General features: G+C 33.2%; 1 protein-coding gene across 1 annotated transcript in view; it reads right to left on the bottom strand.

The window, feature by feature from the left end:
• Nucleotides 1-380: 380 nt before the first annotated feature.
• The window catches only part of LOC111507688 (cdc42 homolog), a 106,277-nt gene continuing 88,153 nt past the window's right edge, over nt 381-18,504 (bottom strand). The window contains exon 3 of the mRNA XM_023163039.2: nt 381-3,140. Coding sequence (XP_023018807.1) covers nt 2,736-3,140 — 405 coding nt within the window. The 3' untranslated portion in view covers nt 381-2,735. The remainder of the gene's footprint in view (nt 3,141-18,504) is intronic.

The raw sequence follows: 18,504 nt of genomic DNA on the forward strand, positions 1-18,504 counted from the left end.
TGGAGACACCCTACATTTTGTTTTATGAGAGAGAGGACATTGTTAGATCAAAATCTTCAGATGATGTGGTGCTGCAGGTTTTTCCGGGTTTTCCTGCAGCTGAAAAAGCAAATGCGCCACTGGAATCAATGAAGTCGCCCCGGAGCGCCAATCAATTTTTATTGTTGTATTTATTTTATTTTTATCGTTGTTTTAATACATTGTAATAATTTTACAAAACATAAATACAAATCGTTAGGTACTTATGTAGGACTCTCCATTCATACAAGAATGAAATATCGTTTTTTTTCTCTGAAACATTATTTTCCGTTTTTTGAAAGGGTACTTCAGTCTTTTCCATTATTGACAATTTGTGATATTATGGGAAATCAAAACAATAGTTCTTAATAAATAGATACTTTTATTGATTTTGCAAGGTCAGACCCTGCTCAACAATAAAATAACGTAAAAATGCGATATGTTTGACACGAATATAAAACTAAATGTACATTACATATACTGAAGTAAATGATGTGCAACAGATTGCCGCATTAATTTCATTCATATCAAATTCAAAAAATGATGAACAGTTTTGAAACCACACCCGTTTTATGTCAAATGGTAAGTTTTAGTGATCGATACCTACTGAAAGTTTTTGGTGCCATAAACGATTCAGACATTTCAATAATTTTCATGTATGAATCTCACAAAAGTACTTCGAATATATATATATATATATATATATATATATATATATATATATATATATATATTATTTATTGCAATGTCTTTTCATACATTTGATTTTTTCCATTTTTATTAATTCCTTACAACAAATAATACATTAAAAATTAAAGTATTGAGTCGAATATTGCCTACACATCACTACCCAACATATCACAAAATGGAAGAATTTTGTTACATTACAAACTTTAAAATTGTATGACATTTAATCACATTTCAATACATGCAATACAAAAAGAGAGACAAAAACCATGAGATTTGATGAATCGATGGTCCCTTTCAATTTCGAATTGGAAGTTCAGTCGTAAATTTCACCTAGTGTCATAGTATTTTGGGGCTATATTATAAATTAAGGACTTTCTAATGGCTGGTTTAAATTTACAACTTAACTGTAAAGGTACAAAGCTGAGTTATTACATATATTGAAAAACCTAAATTGATAAAATATACAGGTTTAATTATAGGATGATTCCGAAACAATTCAATATTTTTCAAAAAATTCAATTCAAGGTTTACAAATAGAGGTACTAAAGGGATCCAACGTGTATTTATTTGTGGATGAATACATTTTGAAAGATGACGTTCTTAAAATGCTCTTTATAAGCCTCATTTCTCTAAGAACATTTCTGTGAAAGTTATATCTGACAGATTTGCCCCCTTTTAGCTTGTTACTCTGAAATAATAAGTTCAGTTAAAGTTCATTGACAGATTTTAAATCAAAATACTTTAATTTTTTTCTACAACCACAACATCCATTCAATTGTATCTCCATGCAAGTGGAACGTTTTTAATTCTCCTTTAGATGTGTTAAGAATCGCCAGAATCGAGAACGGTGACACAACGACACAAATGTATTGACTTGTTCTATTGCATCTTAATCGTTAGCTAAACATATTTGTCACACTTGCGTCACTTCAGGTAATTAGTTGGTTAAATATGAATTTCAACAAATTTTCCGCTTTCTGATTTTACTCGACAGAGCTTGAAACGAATGTGGTTTCAGGAAAAAGTTTCGCAGTACTGTTGTGAGAATCCCAATAAAAATACAATCAAAAATAGACACATTTACCAATATTGAAAAAATACTCACTGATTCCCATAATATGGAACATTTTTGTAAGTTATTGAAAAATATGTTCAGTAACGACTGCAAAGTTTTTGAAAACACTATTTTCAATCTGGAATCAGTTATAGAAAAGTGCTGAGTTCTACATTGATTTATCCTGAAGAAATATATGATATTTTAATTAATTCTTACTTCAGAAGTTATTTTTTCAGATTTTAGGGAGCTATGAAAACAAAATTAGGCCCATGAAAGAATTAAAAGATACTAAAGATTCTGTATTTTTCAAATTCTGCGCTGATATCTAATTTCTGAAAAATTTGTTATTATCTTTGACAGCTTTGAAAAAGAGCAGATATTTCTGTATACAACATTTAAAAAACTCATTCACCAAGTGGAATACGGACTGTTTCAACAAAAACGCATTAATACAAAATTGAATTTGTTCATAGGGACCCTTATTTCATTATCCACAATTGGGTTTTTGTTGACTATTATAATTAAAAACAAATTCACTTTTGTACAATAAAGAAAAAGAAAATATACTGTCGGATAGTAAAACAATATTTGAAACTAGAAATGCATATACATATTTCAACAGAATCGAAATCCAGAAATTCAATTATAGTATATCTAAGTCTGGCATTCCAGACATTCAATTGCCAAACACGGGTGATATGTAGTGAAAATTTGCTTCATCTAGTTGATTCATAGACTCCCTAGTAACTGAAAAATCTGTTATATTGTATCATGAAATTACTTACATACTAGACTTAATGCATACATTATATTGAGACATTCTAAAACTTATAAACTAGTTACAGGGCATTGAAAATGAAAATATATCACAGAATAACTGCCCGACGTGGCTAATTGGCCAGAAAAAGAAAACAACCCAGTGACCCATTTGTGACAAATATAAACGCACTAATGAGTCTACCAAGTAGTGTTAATCCATTCCTCGGACACAGCACATGAACTTCTTCCACACCTGCCTAGGCTTCTTTTGTCTCTTTAAAGCTATCACAATGGCCATGTCGAAAGCCTCTTTGAGGTGAGTGCAGGCTTTAGCCGAGGTTTCGATATAAGGCGCGTTGAGCCTTTCCGCCAATCCTTTCGCCTCTGAAGACAGCACGGGTCTCTGGCCAACTTTCCTCAACTCGTTGATGACTTCTTTGTTGCTCGTGAGATCCGCTTGAGTTCCTACTAATACTACAGCAGCTCCTAGTCGGTTCAGTTCCTCGGCCCATCTGCTGCACGCTGAGAAAAACGAATTGGGCTTGACGATGGAGAAGCACAGCATGAATACGTCTGTGCCAGGGTAGCAGAGGTGCCGAAGGGGATCCAGTTCATCCTAAAAAAAAATTGTTATCGTTAGTGACTATCTGGTGAACATTCTTATTGGAAAATATCGGTCACATGATGATTTTTGTGAGAAAGATCGAAATAGTTCTAAACAAATATGTCCGGGACGAGGGGGTTTAGGCAATCAAATTATCATCATCAGGACAGTCTTAGTCAACATTATTTTCGTCATAAGTCGCCTAATTTTGATGCTATAGGGAGTTCAAAAGGAAACAACAGGTTTTTTGGGCACTTCAAAATTTTTTTATGAAATCTCTCAAAGAATGCATTGTTTTTTGGTTACTCCACGTTGAAACTTGCAATTTTTGCATTTGACTAATAAAAAACCAACCTTAAACAAGCTATCACTTCCTTTGTATCATGCCTACGGACACCCTAATGCAGGGCGCACTCTTTTTCCAGCAGTTTCTGGGTGAGTTGTCATCACCAATTACAACAAACCCACCTTTAGTCTTGTTTTCTGCTTCAGATTCCGTATGATATTGCTCTGTTGCCTTTTGAACATCTAAACTATCTTCAAGTTCATCAAGCATTAGCCCATGATTTTGAATGTCGTTGATTTCTTCTGCTTCAATCTCAGCTACCTGAAGTTCTTTTGAAATGTTTAGTAGTCGCATTTCTCCAACTCGCCAACGATGTAGTGGATTTAGCACCATGGTGAAGATTCATCTCACAGTTTGATTAACTCTGTCTCTCATCGGGTCGTTTAGCTATGCGTGTGTTTTCATACCAAAGAAAATACGCTGATATGTATATCAATTCCTGCGCCGATTCTCGCGCTCCGTCTAATTTCATCCATTTCTTGGTATATAAATCCGACTCGAGGGACCAAAATATTTTGTTCTCTTTCGATAGAACTATTTTTCATTCAACTATTTTCTTTCTTTCAAGTATTTATGATTTTCATTAACAACAACAACCTTTCGTTGTTTCGTAACTGGCATTTAGCAATTCAATGTAAATATAGGGTGTACAAATATTAATTCAAACATTATACAATGACCTCTAACAGAAGGAGGTTTACTTTGAAGTAGAGCTTCAGTAGAACTCACATCCAAATTTTTATAAACATTGTTGCTGTTGCACAAAAATGGTCATTGATAGGATTATAGCTCCCTGTCACACGATGACAGGGAGCTATGATTCACGGGTCACCAAAATGTGCATATATGCAATAAAAAATCCATTGTGGGAGAAAAAATGATACGTTCCAATACCTAGTCGCATATTACTCGTTCAATGATCCAAGATGATCAATAAATAAAAAGAAAATGATATTGTGGCCCAGAAGCATCCAATAAAAATGTGAAGGGATATGGAGTGAAAATTTTACAATAGATATCTAAATTTTTGTTTGAAAGTGAACATATCGTTATAATGATATAATGATATTATAAACAGAAGAAGCGAAAAATGAATTGCTGTATGAAATGTGAACCTTCACTTTCTCAATGAGAATGATAGTGTTCCATGTGAGTGATGTTTTACCTCTTTCATTTACTATACTGTGTAGGAATCCTGAGATTGATATCTGATTCAATTCTATAACGAATGTTTGGAATACAAACTGAATAGAGAAAAGGGTTTTTTGTATAATTATGTGTTCATATAAAGGTATTTGTTTCGAAGGTATTTTACTTTCGTAAAATTTGATGTTTATATAAAAGTAGCTGTGTCTGGAAGGCTTTCTCTTCCAGTTTGTGTCTGAATGTTACTTCTTTGCATGATCAACACATCTTTGCATAGGATTATTTTTTTAAATTGATTAGTTACTTTCTTTCTTCGGAGGATTCCCACATGTTTTTTGTATCAAAATGGAGAAGTAGAAAGCCAAAACCTTTCTCTCACAATAAGGTTATCATTTCTTAAAAATTGATTCAAATTTGCACAAAATAATCTGATTACTTCACTAACGAGACCCTTGTAGCTGATTATACTTCTCACGAGATAATTAACTTTTTTCAGATATTTGAAAGTATCTAAAACTCTGGATATGCTGTTTGCTATATCATTTCTCCAAATAGGTCAGGAGTAACCAGACTTTTTTAATTTGCAGCATGAGACATGTCCTCTTTGAAAGAAGTTTCAGTATCTCGTCTGACTTTCAGTATACTAAATTAAATGTACGACACGATAACATACTGTGACAAATTAACGAATTAACTGTCTTCCTACATATTGGTAACGATCGTTTCTAGAAGTCTGTAGTAGGTTCGTTTCTAGAGTTTTACCGGCGGTTGTCGACTGCATACTTTCGCGGTGACGTCATGTGTTTGTTTGCTGGCCGGCATATCGGTCAGGGGTGGCTTCAGGTTCGTTGCAATACTCATCCAATCTTCTTCCGAAGGAAGATGAGAGAAATCCTGCATTTTTCATTTCAATAATGAACAGAATTGTTAATAATATTTTAGATGGATTTTCTGTTTCAAATTTCACTATATATTCATTCATGAAGGAACTATACAGGCTGATTCACGGTGGATAGCACATTAAACGTTTTTGGTGAACCAGATAACGGATCACCTTTAAAATTTAATGGAGAGTATATTCGGACATTCTCTACCCAACTGATATACTTTCTAAATTGCGGTGTTGCCACTTCCATTAGAAAGTCGTAGCAACTTTGACTTTTCAAATGGAACACCCTGTATATAATATTATTTTTGAAATCTACAACAATTACCCGACAACTTTTCTGAAATTTCCTTACACCTATCTGTTACTGTTTTCGAAATATGAATTAATTTAATTTTTTTCTTCGGAAATCATGACCCTTAAAATGCTGATATCTTTGAGCTGAGGAATGTCATAGTACCAAAATTTGGTTTGGAGTTATATGATACTTGGGTGCTTCCCATACTTCAGCGTAATCTCCGTTACTTCAATACAGGGAGGTAAAAAAATAGTTTTTTTGTTTACTTGAAAAAGTGACTTAAAGTTAATTATTTAAAATGGAACACCCTATTACAAATTCAGAAAGCTGTTAAAATTTGATTTCTCTCTATGTATAAATTTCTTGAGGTTCATTAGCGGTAGATTCGGATACTTTTCGTTGAACTCTCTACTATCCAAAAATAAGAACTTCGTTTGGATAATTTTGTTCTGTCGTTTTGGAGGTATTTGAAACTTCTGAAGTGACGAAAATATCAATATCATTAAGAGGATGTCACAACTTTACTGTCAAATAGTAATCATGCCCTGCTTACAAAATACCGAATGGGAATACCATTCCAAACTAAATTTCGGTAACATAGTATTCCTCAACTCAAAGATATCAGCACTTTTCGAGGTCATGATTTCCGAAGGAAAAAATTGAAATTATTTCGAAAACGGTAACAGGTGTATGAAATATCAAGAAAAGTTGTCAGGTAATCGTTGTAGATTCTAAAAATAATATTATATACATGATGTCCCATTTCAAAAATCAAAGTTGCTACTTCTTTCTAATGGAAGAAAATAGAAGTTTCTAATTGTCGAAAATATTTTAGTTGGGTAGATTACGTCCGAATATGGTTTCCATTGAATTTTCGAAGTGATCCGGGGTCTGGTTCACATGCGCCACCCACCGTGAATCAGCCTGTATACTTCACCTTTATTCAGAAATTACCAGGGTAATTTCGTATCATCTCCTTTTCATTGCTATATTTCCTTGGCTTTTTTTTCTGGAATAATTCAATGATTTTTCATTTACGGTAAGTTGCAAAGTTCTTCAGTAGAATAGTTAAGTAATATATGACTGCGCCAGAAAGAGAAATGAACTTTTTATGATTCCTGGAACAAATCTCGCTCACATTTCTGATTTTTGCTGTCGCAACCTCTTACTTGCCTCTTAAATAACATTTCACACACCAGAGCGGGTAATGAAACTAGACCACTCGGTATTATGTTCTATAAATACAGTTGCTAAGTCCAGTTCGTACCGACCACCCTGAAATTGAGTTTCAAGGCTATTCCATTCAGGTCCTTCTAAAATTGTTCTTTCCTTTTGAAAGAACAAACCAACCGAACAGCATAAATGGCAACCACCTATGATTCACCTGAAGACATATATTGCTCATCCAGCTAATTGCGGCTGCACGGGTACGGAAATAACTCCTTCATTCGTTGTTTCTTAGATTTACATACTGAAATCAGGTTTACTTATGTGTGTGGCCGTTGGTATTATATCATTATTGAAATTGTTTTGGAACTCTGAGAGAAAATACTGTGGTTGGGTATCAATCTCAATTAGTTTCGAATGAAATAATACACACCACATTTGTTGAATTCCACCTCTATATACAGTGAGTCTCAACTTGCTCCTTACAAAGGATAATGTATTTATCATTGATTGCTAAGAAATTTTTCTCTCATCTCATCAATTTTAATAAAATAAAACCTTCTATCAACCATCCAATCCATCCATTATATTCTGGTATATAACATCAATCTGATTTTTTTCTGAATGCGAAATGTTTTTGTATATGAATATATTCGTATAAGGGTAGTTTTTTCTGCACCATCAATCGCTAATTTTAAGTTTCTGCTATATAATGGAATGTTACTTTTCAAATTTGATATATTATCTACAAAGTGTTGAAAGATGCAAAACTGTTTTCAAATAGTAAAAATTTCTGACCAATGTGAGTTGAAATTTGACACAGGAATAACATAAGTACATCATAAGTACAGGATTAACAGTTGGAATGTACACTTTCACGGCTGGCGTCAATGTTTTGGTTGTTTCCGTGTTTTGCCATGGTCTTCTTTGGTTACATACTCCAAACATTTCAACTGCAACTGCGGCGATCACGCCACTGAAGATCACTGCCGCAGTTGCAATTGAAACCTTTAGAAACAGGAAACAGGAATGAAAGTTTTTTGAAGTCTAGAAAGCCAGAATTTGAAATCGAATAAATTACCCTAAATATTCTAAATTATTCCTAGATATATTTTTTTTGAAAATCAAAAGGTAGTTTGGTTCCCCCTATATGGGAGTTTTTTTTTAGAATTTGATGTATGTTATCCGAGTTTCAGATGACCCAGAAGATTTTTTGCTCTTATCAACTTCTGTGTAGTCATGACTACACATAATTTATTCGGGTATTTCAATATGGATTTTGCCACGTCACTGTTAATTTTTTTATAAATATTTTATTGTTTTTTTTCATATTAGGATATATTTTAGCTCCCATGTTTGAATGAAAGCAGAAAATAAAATTTTTGAGTGGATCCAACTGGTTGGATCCTGGCTTTTGGATTCTCAGAGATACCTGGAATTTCCTTAGTTTTGTCTCTGAAACAAAACTTGAATCAACACCACTGAAATGTCATTATGTGCTGCAACCTGATCCACAATGTCAACCTGTTTTTTAAAATACTAGTTATTCGAGTAATTATTCCAATATCAATGAAACATTTTCTTCATTTTATGTCAACAGAAAGTTTAGCTTGAAAGTGGTTGATAATGTTTCATGGTGAATTCTACTAGTCCCGACTTCCATTGCAATAAAACGAATAAAATAATAAAGATAAAAGATGAACATGACCACAGAGTGAGAAGAAATAAAGATGAATAAAAATGAGCACAAGATTTCAAAAAATAAAAAGAGAAATAAAAAAATTGAAAAAAAAATCAAATCAAGTTAGTTCACGACGTTTCGATTTTTAGTACCCACAATCATCACCCGAAGATAATTGTTGATACCAACAATCGAAACGTTGTGAAGTAACTTGGTTTGAAATCTGTTTAATTTTTTGTATATTTTTTGAATTTTTTTGTATTTTTTAAACTTTATGTTGATTTTATAATTCTCTTTTATTTATTTCCACTCTGTAGTCACTTTCATCTTTCATCTTGATTATTTTATTCGTTCAACTGTATTTTTATTTCACGTTTTGTTGCTAATACAGTGCATTTCTTTAATGACCCCTATTTTATTTTTTAAACGGGTCAACTAAAAAAATTGAAATTTGGGATAATGAAATTAATGCATGAATACTTTATTTTGAAGTGAAATTGACAGATGAAACTTTCAAGATGGCGACTGGGCGCCATCTGGAAAAAAAATTAAATGGAAAGTGGGGTCTTGTGACACATCTTTTTGAAACTCCTGACATATACTTCACAACCCTAGAATATGAAATCAATATCTTCACCTACTACAAAATGGCGCAACATTCAATAATTTCCTGAAGACCATGCACATTAATATCGATGTTTCTAGAAATATTCCTTTTTATCTGCCATATGGCAATTCCAACAACCCAATAAGGTTGGTCGAGTTATTTTTGTTTACAAAAACGACAAAAAATGTCAGTACGACAATGAACATCATTGTTCAGTTAGAATATTCTCATTTAGTTTTTGGTTCTACTAGTAGAAAGGTACCATGTCAAAAATCTCTAAAATAGGCAATTCTCGTCCATTGAAAGGAAAAATCGAAGCGATTTTTATTTACGGTGCAACGCGTAACTTTCACGAGACCGAAAGGATTTTCAATAAACGTTTCCCGAATCGTCCTATCTGTAGAAAAGATTTGAGGTAACTTGTATCCAAATTCACAACTACCGGTAGTGTACATAACAAAAAAACCCCAGGTCATCCGTCCATTCCGGAAGAACAGCAAGTGCAAATAATTGGTGAGATGGTAGTAAATCCTGAACAGTCTACTTATTCCGTCGCGAATATTTGTGAGGTATCTCCTTCTACTGTGTGGAGACTTTTGAAGAGGAATAGGTATCATCTATATAAAATTAAAATGGTACACAAATTAACTGAAGATGACCCTGATCGAAGAACAGAATTCTGCGAAATCATTGCAAGGCATCCTACCTATCTCCACAATATTTGTTTTAGTGACGAATGTACATTTTTTTAAATGGCAATGTTCACAGACAAAATTGCCGTTATTGAAGTGACACCAACCCTCGCGTTTTCCGGGAAATACATACCCAATATCCAGAAAAAATTAACAGGGCAGGAATATTGGGAAACCATATTGCAGGACCTGGAAACTACTATTGACCCTCTTATCACTGAAATCGTCGAAGCGAATCCTAATGAATATTTATATGGATATTGTATTCCAACAAGATGGAGCACCACCACATTACTCCAGACAAGTAAGAAACTATTTGGATACTATTTTTCGTTGGATTGGCCGTCGAGGTCCTACAGAATGGCCAGCCCGCTCGCCAGATTTGACACCTTTGGTCTTTTTTGGGGCTATTTGAAGCTAAAGATGTACGAAACTGAACCTGCTTCAATATTGGATATACAGCAGAGAATAATAAATATTTGTAGAGATATTGACGTTACTGTGTTCGAATGTTCGGCGTGAAATATCGGATAGGCTGTTCATATGTCAAGAAGTTCATGGCAACCATTTCGAGCATCTTCTGAACTGACCTCAAACTTATTACATCATATTATGTAGTTAAATGTCAATGTATTCAGGCAAGTATTAAAAGCTCCGTCATTTTGTAGTAGTTGAAAATATTGACATTATATTCCAGGGTTGTGAAGCATTTGTCAGGAGCTTCAAAAAGATGTGTCCCCCCTTTCCATTTAATTTTTTTTTCCAGATGGCACCCAGTCGCCATCTTGAAAGTTTCATCTGTCAATTTCACTTCAAAATAAGGTATTCATGCATTAATTCCATTATCCCTAATTTAAATTTTTTGAGTTGACCTGTTCATCAAATACAAGGGAGCGAGTCATTGAAGAAATACACTGTATATAATTGATATTTTAGCTATTCATTAAAGTTTTATTTGTTCTTTCATAGATTTCGAATCATATTAGAATCATATTAAACAATGGAAGTCCAGACTAGTTAAATTCAGAAAGTTCAGTAGCTTACTCACTTCGGTTTTGTGGGTTTGATTTCAATTTTGAGAGTACAAAAAATATGCCGGCTATTATAAACAAAATGTGTAGCTCAAATGGTCATTACTTGCCTCCCAAGAGTGAAGATGTAGTTGGCCGGTTATTTATGAGTTATCCATACAGAATTTTAGAAGGAAGTGAATCATTTATTCAATTAAAAAAATGTTTCTGTCATTGCATGGAAAAGCATTCATGCTTTTTTCTCCTCAGTGACTTGTCGGTTATCTTCTCACTTTTCGATATTGTTCGCTTTCTCTGTACTCACTCAATTTAAAAGTTATCATTAGTTGTCGGCGTATCATCAAAACGAATTTCAATATCCATTCAACGATGCCATTATATGAGTGTGTAACTGGTCTGGCTGAACAAGAAATGTAAATTATCCGGGTTTCATAACACACCTGTCAGCTTCATTGATTCATAATTAATATCATATCTACAAGACTTTTCTGTTCATCGTTTTCGATTTTCCCTCTTACAGGACTGTCCTTGAAATACGAATATTCGAATATACGAGTTTCAAATCAAATGATTTATATATACATGTGAATATTACCTGAATCTGAATTATGTACATGAAGATACCTAATAAAAAAATATTTCGAATCGTTTTCATGGAAGTAATATGTGCCGCAAACGCCCAAACATGATTTGTTCAAGGTATGAATAGCCCATATATTATTAAAACGGTAACCTACCACGACCACTTCCGAAAGATGTTATGTTGTTGCGTAGTTAATTAGTTTGATATCAATATTTCTGGAGGATTTTCCCAACACCAAACCATCATTTCAACACCTCAACACGTGTTTCGATGACTAAGTAATCATCTTCGACAGGAAGATCAAAGAGGATATCAACCAAAAGTAGGCCCTTAATCTCACTCTCATGTTTCATAAGTACCACTTCCGGCAGTTGTCACCAAAATGATGCTGAGGAAAGACTCAATTGACTCTTTTCATTCAAAGTGAAGTGTGGAAGCACGATATTTTTGAAATAATATGCCATCAAATGTTGCCGCTTTTCAATATACTCACCAACTACCTCAAACATTCACCACAAACTCGCCCCTTTGAAATATTCAATGTTCTGGGGGTTTTTAGTTCAATTGAAAAATTGAAGAATTAAGAACTTTCTTAACACGCTTTTATTAGCTTCACCTGTATGTATGTATGTATGTTTGTTTCTTTGTAACTCTCCTTTTCATTTGATATCGGGATCTGTATTTGACTGAATTAGAGACATTATTGCTTACGTACAGCGCAGACTTTCAACTCACTTTCTTCATTTGAAAGAAGTATTTTTTTATTAACACGCGCGCCTGCTGCCTTATTTGTAACCCTCCTTTATGCGCCTGCTGCCTTCCTTGGGATTGGTAGCTGATTTAAAGGGTCCTTCACCGGAATTGGAAAATATCAATGGTAAATTTGCTAAACAATATACAATGATCCCAAAGTTTAGATAAAATAAATATAGTTTAAAAAGTCTAAAAAACTCGCTTATAGCATACGAAACTGAACTATAGAAAATAAATATAGTTTAAAAAACTTTAAAACACGCTTTTAAAAAACATCGAACTAAAAAGTTACAAATATTTTTTTAAATGAGCTTAAAACAATAATGAATGAAAAAATACGTGCACAGTAAAAAGTATTTTTTTAAAAGAAGATCATAGGTTGCTTTGAAATTTTTATCTCTATTGGAAAAACTATTACTTTATGCCAACATCGCCATGTTTCACCAGAAAATCACACTTTTTTCAACAATGAAATCAAACTTCTTGGCCTTTCAACGACATCATTTGTTTGATTATATCATTGCGAAGATGAACTATTTTGAATCAAGAAAATATAATATCATCTCAAAATCCACCACCTATTTGAAGGGAAAAATAAACTGTTTCAAATGGAGAGTAATATCAACTTGATCTGAACAAATAATGTTTGTTTGAATTTAATACTGTATCCCTTCAAGTAACTCAATTCGTTTATAACAAGAGTTTTGTGAATCTACATACAAAACTATATTATGATCGACTGAAAATAACAGGAATTTTGTATAGAATGAACAGGGTTTCTTTTAAAGAAATATTTCATTCATTTTAGTTTGAAAAAACCTGTGGTGATCTGGTCTTCCTATGATCCTCTTAAGTGAGAGGGGAGCGGGGAATTCCGTTGAAAGCATCGTGTACGCACCAGTATGTATTGGAAAGTGATGTTGGTGTGTTGCGATTTGGGGAGGAAGTGTTTTATGTGTCTGTAGGCAGTGCAATTTCTTTCCGATTATTTTGTATCTACCATAATGGAACAGAATTTACAAGACTGGGGTCTTCCACAGTTGAAAGATATTTTCATGGGCAAGTTAAATAATTGGATTAAGCTCCGCTATATCAGTAAGTACCGCGTTGTATACGTAGTACCGAAGAGAAAGTGGTGAACTTTGACGGCAACTCTTAATTTTGCCTTCATTTTGCGATAATTATACCAATGCTCCGTAATTTTTCACGCATGCATTATTACATTTGCCGAGCTCTGCAAGTGTATATTAATTTAAACTGAAAAATTCTCCACGTTGATTCAAATTTGCCCATCTCTTGTTTTGCACATACATGTTATTTTGTTTCAAATAAGAGCATTTTCTCTAAATAAAATTTGATTTTCTCTTAGACCGAATTCGTTCATTCATTTTATTGAAAGATAGAGGTACTTATAGTTTCGACAATAAATTCTAATACATAAAATACCAAAATAGGCACCAGTAAGTATAAAAAGCTTCTATATGTGACAGACACTTTTTGATTTCAACATGTAAACATTTGTTGAATTCCGAAACGTCTTTGCTTTCTGTAATCACTTCAGAAATGTTTTTATGTTATTCATTGGGAACAAATTGAATATATCCTACTCAGCTTGAAATTATTTGATAGATTTCCTTCAGGAATATAAGAAATAGGTAGAAATATTACCAAACTCACTAGAGATGAGATATGAATTTCCAAAAATATTTTTCATTGATCCTCTAATAATGCTCACACGACACTTTGAATTCCTATAACGGTTGGTCAGTCGGTAGCCAAGCGGTTCGGCGTGGGTGCTTTGTTCACTCACTCGAATTGACTGCCGTGTTGGTCGGTGGTTCAAGCCCTAGTATGAACGATCGATCTTCACTTGCTACCGTCCAACCCGTGTTAGGAATCACACGTTAAAAGGTAAGACCTCGTTAATCCTCAGCTCGCACAAGTTTCGACTTCTGAGGGTTGTTGTTCGTAGGGGTGCGACAGCTGGTTAACGGAAAAACAGATTTTAAACAGATTTTAAACAGACAGACAGATATATATATATATATATATATATATATACGAGGAACTTTGGAAAGATTTTCAAGGAACTAGGTATGAAGGTGGTTTTTGAAACAAGTCATACACTACAGTGTCTTTTGGGAAGTCCAAAAGACAAAGTCGAGAATTCGCAAAAGTCTGGAATTTACGAAATTGAATGCAAGGACTGCGATGCAAAATATTATGGACAGACAAAAAGATCTATTAAAGTAAGATATAAGGAACACATGGTACACTTAAAACATGGAAGACCTGAAAAATCAGCAGTCGCCCATCATATTTTGCAACAAAACCATTCCATAGACTTCAGTTGACTAAGATTAGTTAGACATGTTAACAACAACAGGCAACTACATGCCTACGAGAGTGTAGAAATAAGTAAACACAATAATATTATGAATAACGATGACGGACCTATACCAAAGAGTATACTATATAGCTTGATAAAATAAAATAATATTGTTGGGTTTACTGATAACTACATAAGGACACATTGCAAAAATAAATTTAGAAAGGCAATATTGTGAAATTAATTTTTATATAGTTGAAAATTGTTTTGTATAAACATTTATAATAGATAAGGCATATATAATAGATAAGGCAAAATTGTAAAATTAATTTAGGTTGGTATACCTGTATGATACCTATATAGCATAAATAGGGTTACCTTCGCATTAGTTTCTAGTTTTAATCTTCCTCTTTGAAGATGATCACTTGATGATCGAAACACGTGTCGAGGTGTTAAAAATAACGATTTGGTGTTGGGAAAAAACTCCAGTAATATACATATATTTGAGAATTTATGGTGAACTTAATTGCTTTCTTTCTTCCTTTGGAAGTTTGCCACAATTTTTTATATAAAGATAAAGACGTGAAAGTATAAAATCTTTCTTTTTTCCCAAAAACAAAATCTTTCTAAAAAATATACCCCTTTCGATATAATCTTGATGACTGTTAAGCAAACAAAAGTGTACCTAAGAGTTCAACTCGAAGACAATATTGTTCACAGATTCAACACGTATTGATAGTTCAAAATCTGACATTTCAATTTGCATTGCAAAACATGCTGATCCTACCTTCTTACTTTTTTTTTTCTTCAATAGTTCGAATTAGGCAATCCAATCAATAGCACACCCGTAATCGAGTGTTGAAGGACAGAGTAATATTCAAAGGATACTCGTGTTCCAGTTATTTAAATTCATTATTCTTTCTCTTTCATGATCGTCCATTGTATGTAAACAATTGTTTGTCAATACTATTTTCGGGATTCAGCAGACTCATTCCATAATTTCATCACTAACCCACATTTGAATCATAACTATATGGATACTCACACTTCGAAGATTTGTTTATGTTGAATTAAATAAAAACACGTTCATCAAGAAACTTTTCCACTGACTAATGTTACACATTTCGTCTTATGATTTTGTTCTAGAACGAGCAAAGCTTGACGAGGAAAAAAAGTTTAAAATTTTATGGAGTTTTCAATTTTATCAAATTCAACTTAGCGAGCACGTTGAAGTAAAGTGATGGCTAAGTCATTGAATACGCACTCAATCGGTCATTGATTCAAATCCGGCTAAGGCAACCAAGGATTTGATCTCTCGGTTCATAACCATTTTACATGATTTTAGTACGCCTTTATATAATTGAGTTGTCATTCGATTCGTGCTTTCACACAAGAATAATTAACTTTGAGCCATGTTACGCTAAAACATAGTTCAAAAGTTTAGAACAATTCAGTTGAACAAAAAAAAGAGGTTGAAATACATGTAGAAACGGGTGGTTTGGCATTCAACTGGGTCGCTTCAACAATAAAAAATACTGCAACCCATTAAACTGGAATATTGAGGAATATTGAATACTTCGTGAATAGTTGAATAGACAATAATGCGATGGCAAAAAAAATGTATCGTTTCAATTTCTCTCTATTATGTTTTCGCAACATCCTCCATGTTGATGAAATTTCGATAATATTTCAAATTGAAAGCTGGACGTTTTCTTTCTTTGAAGACTCACTGAAAAATAATTAAAAAAAAACAATCAAAGACGTTACAAAATTGAAAACAAAGTCCAGTTGATTTGTTTTTTCAATGATAAAAGTTACATTGACGATATTTTGAAAATGTTTCATTCTCATTGCTTGAAACATTGTTATAATAAACAAATGCATTGTTTGATAAACTTGATTTATTTTCTAGAAATCTGGTAATTAAATTACGATTTGTAATTATTATTACAATTATTTTTTACCACGTTCTCACAAGTAACTTCATGAATGGAATCATACGATATGACTGAAAGATTATTGGTAAACGTGATTCACGAAAAGTGAACAATTGTTTTAGAAAATCGTATATTTTAGAGTAATTTTCGAAATCAACATTTTCACACAATTGTGACAGTTTGAAGTCACATTAATGTGAACAATGTTTTTCAAACGAGTTGTACACTATACGTTTTCTGTGGCTGCATTGTTTTATATCTTTGTACCATTGAAGTAAATTTCGAATTCCATACGTGATTTTGATATTTCTGTTTACCTTTCTCATTAACCCTAATAATAATCAATCAAAATAACAAATGTAGGTACTTGTCAAAGCCTCATTCTGAAAATTGTCTGGTTTCTTTCAGTAACACTTAATTGTTTTTCTTTTTTCATCGAAATTATCTTTTGGAATTTATCGTCCGGCACTTTATTCAGAAACCAAAAAAAATCTTCCTCTGTTAGAATTTTTGATTTCTGTGCAGTAGAATTTTCTAATTTTTTTCTCCAGAAAAGGTTGCAGTGTCATGCAGTGTCATATTTTGTGTTCATGTTTAGAGTGGCTTCAAGGCATCATGCCTTATTTTTTTAGATAATTACTCAAGGTAATTGACAACGTTTTTAAAAATTTATTTGATGCTTTTGAATCCGATCACTGCTAAATCTTTCATATGGATATCCGTAGTAGAAGACTTAGTAACACATTTTTGGATTATTCAAAAGTTCTTTGGAAGAATTGTCAATCGTAAAAAATAAATAAACGAAAGTATATGGAGTCTTACCTTCACTTGGACTTGCGAGTTATTTTTTATGGCATTTTGGATGGTTATACGATACAAAAGCCTCAATTTTTGCTTTTCAGAAAACTCAGATTTTGGAAAAATACATTCAATTTCACCAATTACCTCTCTTTTCAACATATGTGTCAAATGAGATATCTCAAAACATCACTGATTTCGACGTTAAATCATTCACATGAGTTTCTCAATATCTAATAATATGTTCAAATGTAAAGGGGCATATTTTTAGGAAAGAATAATTTTTGGGAAACTAGAAAGTCAAAATATTTCGTTCCTATCTAATATGTTGTTTTCAAACATTAGCCAATCAAAAAGTTTTGTTCGTTTTCGGACAAAACACAAGTACTACATGAAAATCCTCAAGACGTTCTAAGGGCGGTGACTGTGCGTAAGTAGCGATTCACATTGGATTTGAATCGCTGGAGATTAAATCCATTTGGAAAAATGTTCTCGGGAAGTTTATTCCACTTAAACAGTGAAGTTCGAGGTGTACTGAGTTGAACGTCAAAACGATGAGTAGCCACAGTCCGTCGCGTATTTCTAATATATACCGCTCAAATGTGCCAAATCACTTGAACATTTCCCGTGAAAGTATCTACAGAAGAGAGACAAATCCCCAACTTTTTTTCGATGTTCCAAACTATCAGGTTGCAAGTGATATTCGCGTCTCCAATCAAACGGATGGTTCATTTCTGAATGGAAACCAGCAGCTTCAGGGTATGCTTAGGAGAGGAGCTCCATACATGAGAACAATACTTCAAAGAAGTTCTGAACTAAGCTTTATAAAGCAGCAAAAGTTGCCGAGGTGTGTAAAATTTTCTGATTCGGAACAGTGTTCCAAGCTTTTGAGAAGTAGCCATTGCAATTCCACCGACATGATTGTGCCAAGATATATTGCTGTCCATTTTAACCCCCCACAAACTTATCGAAGCAGAAAGCGGAATTGTCTGATCTGACATTATTATATCTGGATCGCAGACATTTATCATTTTGGAGAAAACCGATGCCTGGATTGGCATAGAATTGAACCTGGTTACTTTCACCCCAATTCGAAATCACTTCTAGATCCTCATTAAGATA

Source organism: Leptinotarsa decemlineata, unplaced genomic scaffold, assembly GCF_025532065.1.
Source record: "Leptinotarsa decemlineata unplaced genomic scaffold, Ldec_3_MD MMD2_tig00000008_RagTag_RagTag, whole genome shotgun sequence".
Lineage (NCBI taxonomy): Eukaryota > Metazoa > Arthropoda > Insecta > Coleoptera > Chrysomelidae > Leptinotarsa > Leptinotarsa decemlineata.